Source organism: Ischnura elegans, chromosome X, assembly GCF_921293095.1.
Source record: "Ischnura elegans chromosome X, ioIscEleg1.1, whole genome shotgun sequence".
Taxonomy (NCBI): domain Eukaryota; kingdom Metazoa; phylum Arthropoda; class Insecta; order Odonata; family Coenagrionidae; genus Ischnura; species Ischnura elegans.
Window position 1 is genome coordinate 64,686,978 of NC_060259.1, and position 18,747 is coordinate 64,705,724.

General features: G+C 41.4%; 1 protein-coding gene across 6 annotated transcripts in view; it reads right to left on the minus strand.

Moving 5' to 3' along the window:
* The window catches only part of LOC124171921 (IQ motif and SEC7 domain-containing protein 2), a 251,094-nt gene that overhangs the window by 135,666 nt on the left and 96,681 nt on the right, over positions 1 to 18,747 (minus strand). Inside the window, exon 1 of one of the 6 annotated variants that reach the window (XM_046551341.1) lies at positions 9,701 to 9,961. The exons of the other annotated variants lie outside the window; for them this stretch is intronic. Within the exon in view, the coding sequence (XP_046407297.1) occupies positions 9,701 to 9,846 (146 nt within the window). The 5' untranslated portion in view covers positions 9,847 to 9,961. Of the gene's footprint in view, positions 1 to 9,700; positions 9,962 to 18,747 lie in introns of those variants that run through there. 6 annotated transcript variants of the gene reach the window in all.

An 18,747-nucleotide genomic window follows, 5' to 3' on the forward strand; every position in this document is an offset into this window, starting at 1 on the left:
TTCCTAAAACCAAATAATTTGTATATTATGAATACACTAATGGTGGGTAACGAATCGCAATCAATGCCTTTCGTTTTCTTTGATGAAGGAAACTACCATTTCTCAGGATCCGAGGAAGAAGCTATAAGAGTGTCTTTACACTTTATAAATGACATTACTATGAAATTCAGTACAGGAAAAATGCCATAAACTTTAATTAACCAAAACTCCATTTTAACAACCATTTGGCCTCCTTTCTGCGCTTGCGATTAAATGTAACAGTACGCACTCAGCTGGATTCCATGGGCAGGCTAATGAAAGCCAACACTACAAGATTGAGGCTAGTGTGTCCCTAGCTCCTCTGAGAACTGATACTGGAGCGAGAACGTAATTTAATTCAAATACCGACATACAGACGAGAAAACTTCACTGTAAAATAATGGCATTAACAATTAAGCTACATAAAATTATAATTTTTAAATTCCTCTGATTTAGCAGTGTTTTGGATATCGTCGAGAAAAGTAATAATAATTTTCAAGGATAAATTTTTACTAAAAAAATTAAAATTAAATATATTTCCCTGTACCTTATCTTCTGCTGAAAATAATAAGTTAGGATTGTTTCAGAATATCGATATAATAAAATATTCAAAGGTGGCCACAGTCATTAGCAACGTCGTCGATAGTATCATTAGCATATCCTGAGAGCCATAAAATTATAAAACGGGCCAGCAACGTTCCGGGCTCTCAAAACGCTCAGCTCTTCTAAGTGACAGACGCTAAGGAAACTTAAAGACTTTTCTTAAAACTAATATGAGAATAAAAAAACAAGTAAAATCAATAAAACGTGTTTCTTACATCACGAAAAAAAAATCCCCTAAAACGAACCCATCCAAAAATAATAAGAACAAGACGCTAAGGACGAAGGCATATCCATCCCGTAGCCCGCGGTCGAACAAAGATTCTCTTATTTGCCCTCGGAATCGGGATTAGCTCTTGAGTTTTATGATACATCATTGAGCATCAGAGCACCACCAGAGCTAGAGTAGCCCTCATTTACGCGCTAAGCTTCGCTCGCGTTTCCACAACCCTTCGTGTCACACTTGCTCATTTATTTAAGCTTAAAATAATTACTCATTCCATAGAACTATAAAAATTACCAAGCTTTTAGGTATTATATCCTTCTGAATATAAAAAAATGCTTAGTGTCCCATTTCAATTTCGGTTTAATGCCGGAAGAAAAAATAGTCCAAAATGACAACAGCCTACCGAGTAAATTGGATCCGCCCTTGGGGCACTTCCGGGACTTACAAGGGAAAACACTCCCAGACCACGCCCTCTTTTACGAAAGGCAACACAATAGTTTCACGCTTCGCAACATGACAAAGAGAATTTACTCCAAGCTAAGCTGTGTTTAGGTTTATAAAATCTCAGTTTAGCCAGGGGTTTCCCTCGACGAAGCCACCCGCACATGCAGTTCAATGCGGAGATCCCAAAAAGAAAAATCCTGCAAGAGGAGATCCATCATTCGTTAGACTCCTATCGTGCCCATGGATTCGAAATTGGATTAGCATCCGTGCGGGTTCTATATTCTAGTGCTGAAATACCTAAATCCTACGGAAGCTTAATATTTCGCATCAATTGGATTGCATATACATACATACTAAGAAATATAAGAAAGGAAGCGGTATTTTAGCACGTATCAATAGCATAATGAGTGAACGTCAATAAAAATTATGAAAATTTAGGGCTTATTTGGATTAGATGAGAAAGCGATTTGGATTGGGGGCCTGCATTCTATCCAAATATGGATTCGACCCATTCTTCTGTGAGATCGAAAAGCAACTATTGGGGACGAGAAGGAGCACAATACACGTAGGAGAGCGTGGATTTACTCATCATAAGATATACATCGTCATGACATGGTATCTCCAGGAATATAATGTTAACAGCAACTCCCGTGGCCCAAAGATGAAGGGCGAGATCATCTAACTACACTAAATGCGAAATAATTTAATGAACTTCAGCAGTTTAAATAAAAAAGCACATATTGAGATTGCAATTAAGAGATGCTGAGAAATCGAAGGCATTCCAGACGAATTCATTGCAGAAGTATCCTAATGCTGTCCACCATATGAAATGCTGACTCCTGCATTGTCTTCAGGATAAAGCTAGGGTGATACCGATTCTTCAAGTTTCCAACCGAATGAAGGTGCTAATGGGCATTGAAGTTATAGAGGCGGAGTCTGCCACCGTCTACGGGACGAATGACGTTGGTAGACTATCGGTCGAAACGTCGCTGACCGTAATAGCCACAACGCGGCTGAAAGCTCGAGGAAACGTCATCCACCGCATTAGTTAGGAAAACAACAATTGGTTCGCCGTTAACGGAAGATGTATTCAAGCCTCAGTAACGATAATAGCAAATCTCGAGAAAAACGGGACGCTGGCGACGTAGATATCTCTACTAAGTCCCAGGAAGCCAGAGGATCGCGGCTCGCTTCCCGGTGGACGCGATTTTTTTCTCGCGGCAGTTCATGAGAAATCCAAGCTTTGGATTACGTGTATCACTTAGCGGAGATGGGCACAGGAAGGCAACGAGACCATCGGGGGCTCCAGGAGTGAAAAGAAGAGCTCCCCCACTATGGTCACTCACCAACTAAGGCGCCACACTCCCCGTTATGACGGTAGCGGTGGGAAAAATGAAACGCATTCAAGTCATTTTTACGGTTCGCTCGACGTGTTTGGCCGCCAGCCCGTTTCATTCCCGCAAAACGAGACAGAGCTTCACAGCTGAAAAGAAATGAGAGAAACACTCATCCTCTACGTGGATGGACACAAAACACGACGTCCAATTTCACCTTCCGAAGCGCTTGCCGAAAGCGACTGGCAGCAGAAGGGGAAACTCTGGGGGAACTATCCCGCGGATGATTGGCTGCGGAGATCATCACGCTCGACGTCACGTTGAGTTTCCCGCCCGCAAAAATCATGGCCCGGAGCCACTGAGCCCAGAATCAAATTTTACAATTGCTCTGCAGGGAAAGTTTGATTCTGGAGGGGAAAAAGTTAACCTTAATTAGAGTGGCGTGAACTGTGTTTGCCACTGGAAGAAGTAATGTAGGTCAGGCGGAGGACAGAGAAGAACCTGCTGATATGAGTTCTATTCATTATTAAAAACAAATTATTCTCTCTGTGAGGGACGAACACAGAAATGCTCGCATATGTGTCAAAATTTGGGTTTGGGTGCGCATAGAGTAGCTTGGGTAGTTATAGCTGAATTCTTTATTTGGAGCCGGGATGTGGTGGAAAATTCAGATCAAATTTGAAAAATAAGAAGCTTTACGTCATCTTTCCAATATGGCAAAACTAGGTTCGACGTCACAGAGCCAGCATCTGGCTCTCCCAAGTGATACACTTGAAGGTCCAATGATGACACTCAAGACGTCGAAACTAATCTTAATACAATAAAAACTGGCCTTAGCATATCGTATTTCTTACCGTTTACAAAAACAGTTTTCGGGAAAACTTTGTGCTACATGCTTACCTCATTGGATCTAACCGATTTCAATGCATTCACTAGGGTTTCCACGAACACATGGCGTGACATAATATGTCTTTCCGTCACCTGAATTTCAAGCAGATCCACAGCTCGAAAGCGTACATTTCAAAACGCAGGATAATTTAGTTGAACGGGAGGCCACTTATGATAAAACAAGATAAGAGAGTAGGCAAATGGAGGACATATGACGTAGTAATGGAAGATGTGGTAAGTAACACTGGTAAGTTCTTCACGAAAGGTGCCAGAGGAGTGAAGGTTTAACGTACCATCCGACGAAAGTACAAGTGCACATAACAAGCCGTCCATATGGGAATAGGTGTTTTGTCTATCGAACTTTGGCCGGGCTTCGAGTCCTAGACCTCGGGATGGAAGGTGTGTTAGATGGTTCAACAAAGGGCACAGACACAAAAGAAATTTATAACTCATGAGAATTAAGGATATTTTGATAGGAGACGACGCATAATTTCAACGCAATGAAATAGCAAACGACATTTAATGTGATTCATAACGCTTTCCTCAGCATTTTAGCAGTGATGCAACTGCTATTCTTCTATGCTGCCGATTCAGGTAAGAAGATGCAGTAAAAATCGAAAAGCGGATCGTAATAAATCTATCTACTCAACGTGAAATTTACCCCAGAGCATTAATTAAGTTTAGCCAAGTCAGTGGCAAACATTGTCCATCGAGCGAGCCGTATCAGATATAAGACGCGGATGAATTAAGTAGGACCGGCGTGAAATACTACAAGGGGGATGCCGATAAATACGAAGATAAAACCGATGCACACGGAAGGAATAATAGGAAATGCGGATATATTACCAGAAAAATCGAATGCAGCATCAATAAATGTGAAAAGAAATTTACAGCCGTGAGTTATCCCTAATCCTTATTAAGAACATGGCTTGCAATACCATGACTACGGAATGTTGATTAATATTGTGGGAATACTGATACTGTGGCCATGTGGAGACATGGTATCAACCGTGACAAGGCATTCCCCTCATTTAACACTCGGCCGCGTCATCTAGCACCATGGCCACTTCACACTCAGATTTGTTGATGAAATATTAACTCGAGTCCTTAGAGGAAACTGGCGAGGGCATTTTTACAGCCGAGGGAGAGTAGGGGGCGGAGTGGGGGGAACAAGAGACAACTCAGAGACGGACGAAGGGGTGAGGGAACTAAGATGAGACTAGGGCGCATCAAATGGTCGGAGTGAAGTACTAGACAGTGATTAAGATCCGCGTCTCCCAAGTTGAAGGTCGCTTCACTTTAAACATGCTATGGTAGATGGAGGAGGCCATTGGAAGTCGAGGAAGCGGTATTGAAGATAAGGTTTGGAAGTAAAAGTGATGGAAAACCTGGTGTCGGCATTGGCCTGATCTTCACGAAAGCTACCAAGGAGACAAAGGATTAATGTTCCGAATCACGGATGGAGCTATGTACTTAAACAGTCTACTTCACAGCACGCAAAAGAATTCCATGCAACGTACCGGCAGGGGTTTGAAAATCTCCGCCACCTTCAGGATTTGAACCTGGGCCCCAAGATAAAAAGCCAACACTCAAACTACCATAAAAACCCGTTCCGATGTCACGACCATTGTTGGAGTATCGAATAGGGAGATCTGGTTGAAACTTTAATTCACACAGCGAAATATGGCCAACGTCTCATAAACAACAAATCAATGACAGAGAAGGGCGTATAAACATAAAATTTTATCATCTCATAATTACATTTTAATACAGGATGGATGGGTTTTAAAAAAGGAGCACAATTAAAATCGCAGACTAAGTTTGCTCAAGCTCCTCACTAGCATGGTCACATGGGAGAACTGTGAACATAAAGGAGTTCACCATTTCGAACACAAGAGGCCGGAATGAGCGGAAACATTAACCTAAATCTCTTTTTCGCGGCCATTCTCTGCCACACAAAAATAAATCTTTATTCCAGAGATCTTTTGACGGCCATATGCTTTCGAGGATTATGACAGGAAATGGGAAGCCACACAAACAGAACCACAGCCGTCATTTCATTGCGGAGAGGATAACTTCCTCAGGTGTCCTCACAACCGATTGGTGGTTTCACTGCGTAGTCCAGCCTTCAATGAGCAGTAGAATAACTTGAGAACTGCATTCTTAATTTTTGAATCGTAAATCGGCTCTACATCTTGTTTCACCTCGCAGAAATTTACAATTTACACAAAAAGGAGAGGAAGGTGATAGTAAAATAATTTTCTGAAACTTATCTGAAGTAAAAAACAAAATCGTAACCAATATTACTCTTTCCGTTAAAGATAAAAAAGTACCATTAGTTCAGCATACAGTACCTTTATTGAGCTGATAATCAATACTTTGGCTGCGACACTACGAGATAAAACTATGCCCGATGTTTTTTGAAAGAATTTCACGAAATTAGAATGAGAGTACTAACCCCTGCATCTCTCTTTACTACATGCACTGGGAATATTTCCACCAAATGATGCCTAGAAGGCTTTACAGACGTCTTGGATTGTCAGTGGAATAAAAGCTACGAAATAACAAGACATTTTTTTAAGGAATTATACACAATGCAAGTCATATGGATTTTGCGCCGCGTAACAAGAGCAGCAAGGCGGACTGCGTGATTAAACAGCCCCAGGCCCAACAACGCAAGAAACGGGATTAATATCTGCATTAACGAGCTTTGCCACATGCCATGGGGAATTGCGGGTTTATAGTATACTCAGGAGATTCATTACGCGGAACTTGCTCGAGAAATGTGGGGCAAAATACTTGAAAACGAAGACAGGGAGAGCTAGGGGGAAAATAATGGCGAACCGGAAAACTAATTTCTATTTATTGGAAAGGCTCATAACCGTCATTTCATATGAGACATTTAAACCAGGGTTTGTTGTTACTGCGGCCGACATATCACTCTCAAGAGACCCATACAGCTGTTGCTAATACTATTTAGAAGATGGTAAAAGCCTAATGGATAAAGTATAGTTCTAAAATTAATCGGAGTAAATGATTATTTACAAAAATGGATTGTAAAAATAAGTTGAATGGGCGTTCAACCTTTTCGTAATGATTTAACGAATGGATCTCAGGCGCGTAAATTAAGATGACCCTCAATTTAAATGTAAACCCAGACACATTCACTCTCAAGTCCAGCGAGACGAGGAAAATTAGAACGTATCATTTCTCATGTTCAAAGCAATGCAATTCTGCATTCATTTCCAAAATGTCACATGAAAATGACACTTTAACCGATGCAATTTTCACTGCACCTCACCACGACATCTCTATTTATCAGAAAGGCCGATCACGGTCATTTCACATGAGGTACTTAAATCAGGATTCAACATTACTGCGGCCTTGAAACCACTTTCAAGTGGCCCACATAGGTATTTTTTATACTATTCAAAATGACTGTGAAAGTCTCGTAGATAAAGAATAGTGCTCAAATTTATAGGAGTAAATGATTATTTACAAAAATTGCGCGTAAAAATACGTTGAAAAGCCACAAAAGGGTAAAAACCGGTAGGTTTATTAAAATAAATTGTGTGGAAAAAAACAATGCTATTTTATAGTATGCATACAGATACAACATAGCCTTACTAAACTGTCGCGTGAAAAAGGCCTAAAGAAACAAGAAGTTCTTAGATGAATTTCAAGAATTATTATTTGAGGAACGCGAAACTAAACCAATAGCTTAGCACATCGTACTTTCAGGGGATCAAAGCGCATCACACAGTGGCAGTACTTCGCTAATAATCAGCACATTTTTCTTACCGATCTCAATGTGACTGTACGGAGGATTTCACGCAAAATAGTCGTAATAATCCCAATTAGTGATCAGGATACCGTAAGTAAGCATAGCTTTCGGAGCAAACGCGTTCGAGGGACATTCTCAGATACAGATTTACGCCCTCTCACGCGTTGCAGTCCGAGGTCACCATTCCCCAAGGGTCAAACAGCCACATAATTAAGTTCGCTGCATCTATTGGCCAACGGAGAATAGTTCCACTAAATTGAATACAATCAAAAATATATTTCGGTATAGTTAAATATCAATAACACAAATCGGTGTCGACACATTTATGTTACCCCCAGGTAGTAGCTTTTACTAAAGATATTTCGCACAATCCTCAAAGATACGTCTATACCTTGAAAATTCCATAGAAGGGTCAAGGATGTTAGGCTTATTAATAATTAATTCTGAGGAAAATTTAACGCCATTTCATTGTTAGCATGCAGATACTACATATCATGACTCCCTTCAACTAATAGTTACACAGAAACCTCAAAAAATGATAAATTCTTACTGAACGTGGTAGGATAGATACAATTCAAGGCTCCTACAGACGGTACGAGAATGGTCAACAAGAGAAAGTCGAAAGGTTCACTTCGAGAATGAAAAGTACTCTCAGGCGAACATTTCGAACTGCCATCACTATTCACACCCATGAGAGCGTTCTCCCTCTAATATACCACTCGATCGCCTCTCGAAGAGAACTGGGGGCACTTATCTTTTCTCTTGTGGGAAAGCCAGCCCAAAGCCAGTCAATACTTCGCACAAAAATATCGCCGTTCATTTTCATTCGCTAATGACCAAGGATCCGTAAAACAAACACAATTTTACGAGAAAATATTTTCAATCCCGAACTATGAATATGTATCCTGATTTATCATGAATAAGCACTAAGACTCTTACAATTCTTAAAAAAACAAGCAATACTAAAAAAAAATCAGTTCCTCTACCTGTAAATCATCCCGACTCGGCAATCCCACAGGCAGATCTTACATTCTCCGATTACATAATACGATTTAAATACCAGAGCAAAGGTACACAAATTATGTTCATGAACTGAAAACCATCGGACGCTCATATCAAAAACGAACCACAGCGATGCCTTTTAGGCAGCGGAAACAATTTTTTTCTTCAGCTTTTGATGACTTGCTATCATTAGCGTAGTATGAAGAGCTTCATAATATGGACGAGGATGATATTAAGTTAAAGTATACCTGGTATTTTTTTAAGCTATATTAGCTATATAATAAGGCCCTGGCTCTCTCAATGAAGCTGACATTCGGGGCTCCTACCCACTCATTCAGTCCAATTCAGCGAAACGGTAGTCCGCAATAGCATGAGATGAGGGAGAGGGGTGGGGAACCGAAAATTAATAAGAGCAGACGCCACACACGGATGAAAAATATAAGGACGAAGCTGTGACGGAAAGTAGCACAACGATAGTGTAGAGGCCAGAGTGCGTTTGACTCCGAAGAGGCAGAGGCCCCAAAGCAAAGAGGCGCCGCACCGCTAGCAAGGAGCCCCGACACACTCGTCCTACATTTCCAGCACAACGTAATCCACCAGAGACAGCAACTTCCTTTCGCTCGAGTTACTAACGATGCAACCCACACGATTGCCCTCGCAAGAAAAACTGCCTCTAACGATGCCGTACGCATAAATATGGACTAAATGCAGACGAAAGCGCTGTAATAAGTGGCACTGGATCCAAATGTGATGCAGAAATCCAATTTTTAAAATTTTCAGGTCCCGATACACATATGGCTGTGGTTGTATCTAAAATTATTTTACATGCAACGTATCGCACGTCAGGTAAGGCACCCCTGCCATATACCGTGGTAGCTAGCAGGTTAGACGTTCCTTCCGTCCCAGATGCAGATCATACCCACAAAATAAACAAAATACTGACGTATACGCTGTGATAATGGCACTCATTTAAAGGATGACGCAGAAATCCAATTTAAACAATTTCCTGCTCCCGATAAATTAAACACACATAGTAGGGGCTGAATTAAAAAAATATGTAACATGCAACGTTGTGCACGTTAGTAAAGCCCCCTGCCGAGTACCGTGGTAGCTAGCAGGGTAGACGTTCCTTAAGATCCCAGATGTAAACAACGATAACACTCCAGAGGAGAAAAGCCTCCGACTTCGTTGTTTGCGTGCGATAATCCACATCCTCTCGGACGCAATGAAGTAACAGCCATCACCACCGCACTGAACAGGCCAAAGCCGCCTGGCAACCGCGACACCACGGACACATACACGTCGGGGAAACACATGAAAAAACTCTCCGGCGGCATCGGCGGTCTCCGCACCGCGGGACCGCCCCTCATTGGGCGTGGTGGCGCCCCCCGCTGTCTCGCTTACCCCATGACGTAGAGCGTGCTCCGGAAGTAGGCGGGCAGGCCCTGGCGGCGGTGGCTGCGGCCCCGCGGAGCCGACGGGTCCCCGCGCCACGGCGGGCGTCGCGACGCCTCCGACTGCCATGAGACGACGCAGACGCGATCGCACATCCTCGCGCACTGCTTGGGGAATAACAGAGGGAGATTGGGGGGAGGGTCCACTGTCAGAGAGAGAGAGAGAGACGCGGCCTTGTGTTCGCGTCGGCCGGCGGACACACGCTCACTGACACAGATTCGATGGGCGCCGCTCAACCTCCGCCGACTCCCCCTCTAGCCCCTCCCCCCTTCTCTCTCTCACTCCGGGGCAGAAATAAATATGCGGGCGGCGTAACTGGCGCCGCGGAGCGGAGCGCGGACGAGGCAGCCGCGGCGGGAGGGCGCGCTCCAGAAGAGCGGTCGAAGGGCCGTGCCAGAGGCGCGGCTTGACATTTCGATGCGGCGATCAAAGCGCGAAGAGGACGGTGGCCCACCGTCAACACGTCACTGCCGCAGTGTCGACGGTTTTACTCCAGGGGTCGACAGCGGCCGAGGGTCGCAGGCGCATCGAGAACAATGGGGTCGTTTACTCTGACCCGAAATCGCGACACAACACATCCGAATTCTGAACCCATAAGGACATCATTGAGGAGGCCCATAGACGGTTGATTTCTGCTGCCTCTTCGGTCGCATTGTAATCGGTTTTCAAAAAAGTCTGCGTCGCGGTGATGACAGCGATGCGATTCACATTTTTTTCAATATTTTTTTATTATTATGTTTGTAATTGCGCACAATAGAGTTGAAAGTTATGAATTTGGTAAATCAGATCACTTATATATGCATATGAATTTCGGTTTACACCCCTAATTATACCTTATGTCCCGGAGAAACTCGGATCACTTTGTCTGTCTGCGACGCGAGTGGCGACTTTCGTAAGTCTACTTAAATGCGCGGACAATGGATAAAAATACTTTTAAAGGTAGACTTGAAGATCCGCCTTCCACCATTCGTATCTAAACCACCCCCACTCGTTACTTCAACCCACAGTTTGACAAGGATAGAGTTCGCTTGATAATAAGCCATTTTTATTTATTTCTGTAGCACCGAAAACATACACTGGAGACTTAACCTTAAGAATTAAACATACCCGAACACCCGTATCCAAGGATAGGGGCAACTAGCTCACGCGGGTTTCGAACTCGCGATCTCTTGTGTGGCAGGCAAGGACTTTATCCCGCTGCCACAGAGGCCGACCATAGGTGCATGGATGCAAAAATGCAGGGTGAAGAAGGGGCGATTCTTCCCTAGGAGAAACTCGCTAGGCAAAGCTAGGATTTCTATTTGTGAGGGTCCGAGGAATTCCCCTACAATTAAACCGAGACTCGTGGATCATTATCCAAACTCATGAACGCATTTGTCAGGCAAGCTACCTTGAATTTCTATCCTAAAGGCCGTTTTACACGGGGCACGGAATTGCGCAGGTTAGAGCTGCATTAATTTCTAAAATGGCGTGGAATTGCGCGAATGCATGAACGAAATTAGAACGGGCTATTTTGCCGTCTCGCATCCACGCATTCTCGCATGTGTTCTAGCAATTCACCGCTTTACACGACGCAATTTTGATTGCGCCTTCGCACGTACGTCAGATTGCGCAATTCCGTGTGCCGTGTAAAACGGCATTAAGATCAGTCAAGTGGGGGATAAATTAGACTCAAAAAAAGTTCCCGCACTTTCGGGTTTGAAGCAGTATTATACGTGAGGTAAGACAATACCATAGCAACCGAGTACTTACCATCGATCTCGTCACTCGACTAAAACGCCTACGCTCGGCAAGCCCGCCTACTCCGTCCGAATGTCTTTCTTTCGTCGTTGACTCCCTTGTAATACTGAAAGGAAGCACTAAAACTGTGCAAACTCTACAGATAAGTATACATCAGTCGTTCGATTTGATTCACCAACGAATCAAAATCCTTCAATATCGAAAGAATCGACACGGCCGAAAGGAAGCAAGATCATCGAGAAAAATCGATCTTAAAATGTTCTTACGTCTGAAATTACTCAACCTTCACGTCTATCGGTTTTATTACCTTTCACCGTTTTCCATGTTTCTCTCTAAATTGCTATTGTATCCCCCATTGGGAGCAGAGACGTCCAAGCCGAAAATTTCTCTGTCTCTGGGCGTTCATGCATTTTTTTTACGACGATATGTTGGGAAACAATCAATTCGGGAATTTCACTTCCCACCTTAGTGAACCCCCAAATTGTAGCTGATGTTTGCGTACTGACTCCGCATAAGGACTTTAAATTGAACTGTGATATGAAAATTTTCAAGTAAACTGGTTCGTTTAAAAGATTGTTCGACTTTTTTTTAAGATTAGAAGTATTTTTAAAGAAGATTCGATTCCATTCGTTATGAAATAAAATGGCCGATTTGCACCACTCGATGATATTTTTAACGCACTCGCCAGTTCCTTCGAGATTATACTCTCCGGTCACCTCCAAAATGGCAGAGTACACGAAAACCAAAAAGCTCATTAAATTTGGAAAATAAACATCTATGAAACATGTTTTCCCATTGAGGCTTCGATTATCAAGACTTTTCGATTAAATCCACCGAAGGCTAAGCGCTTTTTGGTTGCCTTGGATTTCAAATATTCAAGCGAAATGACGTGAAATGTCAACACTTTAAGGTAAAAACTAAGTTCATCAATCCACGATTTAAATAAAAAACATTACTACGACCAGGGTTTTGATGTTTTAAGCGAGATATGGCCATTGATGGGTCCAGGATGAGAAATTGAAAATGATCTTTGATATGTTTAAATCCAGTACGCAGTAAAATATCATTAGATTTTCTACGCATAAGGTGGTCCATATCGTGCGAAAATTCCACAAAGAAAAAAATCAATCACCTTGGCCGGGCCTCGAACCCGAATCCTTCGATTTCCGGTCGAGTGCTTTAGCCAGTTAACCTACCAAGACGTGGAAATTTGTGGATTATACCCGAAAAGATGGTCTAGACTGATGAGATAGGATAATGATTTTTTCTAGGTGGAATTTTCGCATAATAAGACCATTCAACATTTCAACATATTATACATAATCTTCAATTTCTCATCCTGGACGCAAGAGGGGGCATGTTTTGCTTTAAACGTCATAACCTAGGTCGTAGTAATGCTTTAAAAAAAACATTTCTTGCATTGTTGATCTTAGTTTCCAACCTCCTCGTGTTGACTGACATTCCACAATTTGTGCAATGAGGTTTACTCAGTAAAAATATCACCGTGGCTATTCCCAGTATACGTAAAAAAAAGTTCTTATTCTTGAAACTCATTCTGGATACCTTCCCCGCCTACGGTGACACTCCGCCACCCACCTTCCACCTCTACTGCTCTTTCGAACACTTCCGCCTTCTTCCAACTCCAACTTCTCCATTCTTATCCGAAGCCCCTTCCTTCCATTCCCTGTTTCGTGTTAAGTCGATTTTGGCACTTCCAGACAATTTCCCCGCAATCAACGATTCTTTGAAATGTCGTTCATTTTTCACGAATAGTTAGTTCAAGCATTTCCTTCGGGTAGCGGCTCGAAGCTGATACAACAACCTTATTGTCTTTTTTTTTATAGAGACAGCGAAATTTAAACGATATTTGATTCATTTCCACCCGCTTTTTTAATAAATTAATACTGAATGATTTTATTTGAAGAAAATACATGTAATTTTCCACAACTATAACATTTAATACGACCTAGGTTTTAATGTTTTAAAGCCGTGTTAAATTTTATGATCGTTTATAAGTATTTATTAAAATATGGGAAAATTCCAGTCCATCACGCTTGGATGTTCGGAGTCTATAGACAGGAGTCCGCCGACCTGGTAAGTTCTTAGAATAATCTTCGACATGCTTAATTCATGGAAAATTCATAAATTTTTCTAAATAAGCCGCAAAATTCTATACTGCTAGTAACCCTGGGTGCGTTGTCATGGGGGGTACAGGAGTAGACAACCCGGACTTGTGGCAATTAGTACGATCCCAGCTCGAAACAACCTACTTCCGACCCTTTCTAAAACTCCGAGGGATAATCACAGTCCTAGGTTGACGGTCAGAGTCAAGTCGCGGCGGATATGACCAGTCGCGGGACATGTTTTAAATTAGTAATTCGGATGCTTAGAGGTAAATAATGAGACTATTCGCACAAGTAACGGTGGGACGATAAAGTACGTCTTCTGACCGAAGTTTTAAAATGAAAAATAACGACTTTTCGAAATATTTTTTATTTTTTGCCGAGGGCTTCTAAGAAAATGTCAACATCGGAGCTATGTTTGAAGAGGGGAGCAAGCAAAAGTGGTTATTAAGAAATTCAGGTGAATGATTGCGGGAAACTGATGAGCCGAGAAAAACAGCCATTCCGTCACTGTTAATGCTTTTGCTAATATCTTCGTTTCGATACTAATTGCTATATTAAAATCGATATATAAATATTTCGTTGCTAAAAGCAAGTATATGCCAAAATATGGGTCATCCGTATTCATTAATAAGCATTTGCTCCCTGAAATAGGTTTAAAAAGTTTTTTTGGGAAATGGTATGGGTTTTATATCCATGTGGGCAAGCCTAAATGAAGAGTGGGGTGAGGGAAAAAAAGGGACCATTTTTTTCACCCCTCCCACACACACAGCTCAGGTTTCGGCATTTTTTCAACAACAGCGAAAAAAATCTTTAAAATGTTTCGTGAATTCATTATTTTTCTTAAAAGTACCTCGATTAAATAACTCACCTAGTTGTTCTACCGTCAGGAGTACGATAAGTTTCTTTACCTGCCTCTCCATATCCGAATTATAGAAGTAAAACGTACTACGACTGGCCATATTTGCCAAGGGGACTTCACACTGTGACTGCCGTCTTCGGAGGACCAAGGTTATCCCTCAGAGTTGGAAAAAGGGTCCCAGAAAAGGTTCGATTCGAGCTGGGACCCTTATAATCACCCCTAGTATTAAGGATCGTCTACACCTGGGTCCCACAGGACTTCCATAACCCCATATGGCCTGCATTACATAGGTATTGTTGCAAGTATACTATTATTATCTAATTGATATAGATACTGTTCGAAACTCCAAAATCATACTGCTACCCCGAAATTTTAAAAGAATGTCATTGTTGCCCTAAATATCAATTTCAAGCCGACCATTCCAATCGATTATTTGGGTGCAGGAAGCCCCAGGTTATCGGGAATTTATATAAAAATCATCCCCAGCATAAAAAATATAAATAATTAATGAAATCCTGGAAAAAGTAAATTGTGACCCGGAAAACAAGGAAAAGTAATGGGATTCAAAGTCTTGAATTTAGAGTAGACTTGACTCCGTTCTTTTTGGAATGAATATTCTCATGTCACAGAGAAATAGGTAAGGCGCTTACGCTCAGGGAACGTGAACGGGTCAGGATACGCACGGTACCCGTCAAAGAGATGGAACAGAGAAACAGCACAAAAAAACAGGGTACGCTGTAGCTCGTGGCACGGAAAAATACCAATGAAACACACGATTCCCGAGGAGTTGTCGTAATTCAATTTCGTTCACCCAGGCCGTGACGTAACGCCTCTCCCAGTATGTAGGCAATTAAAGAGCTTAGCATGAGGCACTCAATATTCAACTCAACTCCCACGCAATCTTCACCTTGTTTTGCAGCATTCATTCCTTTCATCGGCAGCCTTGTCACGCGCAGGGAATCTTCCGTCTCCTCGGGACTTTCATATGCAAGACTCGCAGCCTCGATGGTGTTTTCAACCTCAAACGGACCACCCCACCGCTACGGAGCAGGGAATCGACGACAGTTCCTGCCCATGAGTCAGCCATTGCGGTCTGCGAATTGCCCCAGAAGGAATAAGAACTCTATTGCCAGGGCCGGAGCTAGGAGTTTTACCGGGGGGCAGGGGGCAAAGACCAATGCTTGGCTAACAGTGTAGGGGAGAGCACGGATGCATCGAACAATTTGTGTTTGAAGACTTTCACAGCTCCTTTTATCCATCATGTTTCTTCCTTTCGGGAAATGCTGTGTTAGTAACATTTTCTGCTTGATGTTTCATTCCTTCAACGGGGAGCATTCTCAAGAGAATCAATCACAAAAATATAATACATTCGTCAGATATTTTTTTGAGTCAGTAGTTGAAATTACACACCGTATGTGTGACATTAATAAGTGTTATTAATTTTGTTTAATTACTTATAAATTAATAATTATTGTTAAATAATGTAATTAGAAAAATTGAGTAACTTTTCAAACTTTGCCGCCCCCTGAAATCTGCGCCCGGGCCACCCTCTGCCCCGCTCTAGTTCCTGGCATGTCTAGTGCTACCTCAGACTAGTCACTCCCAATCGTGCAATTTGCGAAGAACTCATTAGCATCATACAGGGGTTTCTTCCTCGCCAGGACCACATTTTATGGCCATTGGCTCTCGGACAAATCGATGACAGGGTAGCCAAGAAACAATGTTGTCTACGATGCAGGTATGTACAAAACTTCTCCCTCTTGAATGAGAAAGACTGCAGCGAATTTGACTCCGTAAATACCTTATTTGACCAACGTGTATCAATATTTGCTTTCATGAATAAATAAATGATTTACAAACACCAAAACGAGTGGTGCATTCGAATTTTCATAACAAATGGACTTTTATAGATACTTATTTCTTTGAAAAGAACCAAAGTATAATCTTAACAAATAGAATTGTACACAGTCACGTGCACGGATAAAGTCAATTGATATTTTAATACTGAATATTATCGCCGCTTTAAATGTTAACATTCTAAATCAAAATCCCTAATGAACTCTGACCTGCTGTCGCATGGAACGAAACGTCGCTTGGACTATGGGTCGAAAATTTTAAGAAAAAAATTTATAACAGAAATATCACAATTTGCAACACTTATAACGTTATGAAGTTTGAAATAGCTGTGGATGTTTTCAATTCAGTAGATGATTTCTGGACTAATTTTCAAGGAATTTATTCCTTTTATTAAAATAAATGAAGGATTAAGTCTCTCTCTGGTGAACTCTAACTGCGGGACGAAATTAGCCTTTCTTCACGACGACGAGCAAAAATATTGGTGCCTTATACGATTTTTCTGGAGCAGTGCATGCTCCTATTGTTTTCTATAAGGTTTAGGATCCTGATTAATTTCCACGGACAGTTCTTAAAAATTCCGCTGTTGTGGAATCGCAACGCCAACCAGAGGGACACGATAAACTGAAATGATAAACTAAAATTTCAACTAGACTGAATTGTAATATTCGTGACTACAACAAAAGAAGAGAACGACGGCGGACCTGGTGATCGCACTAAGGAGTCTAAAAACTTCCCAACACGTCATCATGTGATCTTACTCTTAGGAATATTCAATCAGAACAACAAATATTTGTAATCGACCATTTCAAACTGGCCACATAATAAGGAATACATGAATTACTTTATGGAATCAAATCAAATCCTCAAGAAAATTAAATATATTTAGGAGCATAAAATTTTTTTGAAGTGAATAACTTGGGTTTAAACTGCAAAAACCCACATCTTGTTAAGAACTAGTTAACAGTTGTAAGCGAGCCGGTTAGTTCATATTTTTTACAAGGACCTAAAGAAGTTCCTCGGTGCAACCCATGTCAGTTAAATCAAAGAAATAGCTTCACTAAAAGAAATTTTTTACTGCGCAAGCCAAAAAATATTCATTAAAACAAATAATAGCTAGGATAGGCGTGCCTGGAACACCGGAGTGTTAAATACGCATGGGTCATGCAACTGCCAAGCAACATGACAAACAGCATCGTGAATTCGATGTGAATTATTTACGATAAAATAGAAAATATGAATGTATCCGTTCGACAATCTAACATCCTAATTTTGTCACTCGTATCTGATCTGCCAACGCGTTAGCGAAGGGAATAAAGCATGCCTAACATCCTCGTCAGCCTCGAATTCCCTCGATTTGAATTCATCCAGCCACTTAAGCCTCGCGTGTTATCGTCGAGTCTTCCCGAGCTTCCCAAACAACTCCCACCATAAGCCGTACAACACACAACAATCGTATGATTTTTTCCTTTATCCTCGAAGAGGATCCTCGCGGTTTTTCCTACGGGAATAATCAGATGCACACAGCAGTTAAATGATAATAAATATTCTATTTATTGATTTACATTACGGTACAGATGAACAATATTCAAATAAAAAGAGTATCAGGTAAAACAGATGCACACTGTCGTTAAATTATAATATGCATTCCATGATATACCGGTCGTTGCAAATCATCGATATTTAAATAAAAAAAAATAAGGTAACACCTGAGTTTAAACGCAGGTTCCCTCGAGAATTGTACAGTACATTAGCGTATTTAAAGTTTAAAAAGGGCAACGAGTTAAAAAAAAACTTGAAAGAAACACTTCAATTTGTAATTATTTTAAGGTTAATCCAATGATATTTCATTTGCATTTCACCCGGTCCTCATATCACGTCTCTCAAGATTAATTTTCTCAATGCTCTCTCGGGATAAAGGCTATCCAGAAAAAATGCAATGTCTCTCTGAACTCCATTCACCTAAAAAACATTCTTAGATTCTTCAAAAGAATCCTTGCCCTATGAAAGTGATGTATTATAGGCTTTGTAGATGATTTACTCAAACATCAGGTGAGGCTATTGTTTCTCGAAGTATGTGCCTCCCCTCCACAACTTTCACTCGCATTATCCCTCCATTATCACAATGTATTTCAGGGTCATGAGATGTAAGGAAATAATGATAATAGTAATGGCGAGCGTTTTGGATGCGATACTTAAATTGCTATAACAAATAATTAGGAAAATCATATAAGTCAATAGGGCTACGAAAGCCAGATTAGCGACAAATTCGTATTAAAGACTGCATGGTCCCTTTAATGTCCAAAATAATTCTGCTTTTATATTTGAAGGCCATGGCACAAATGAAAAATAAGGAGTGATATCAAATTGATAACACTTCCTTGTGGGACTTCGAATACTCACGCCAAGAATGATCT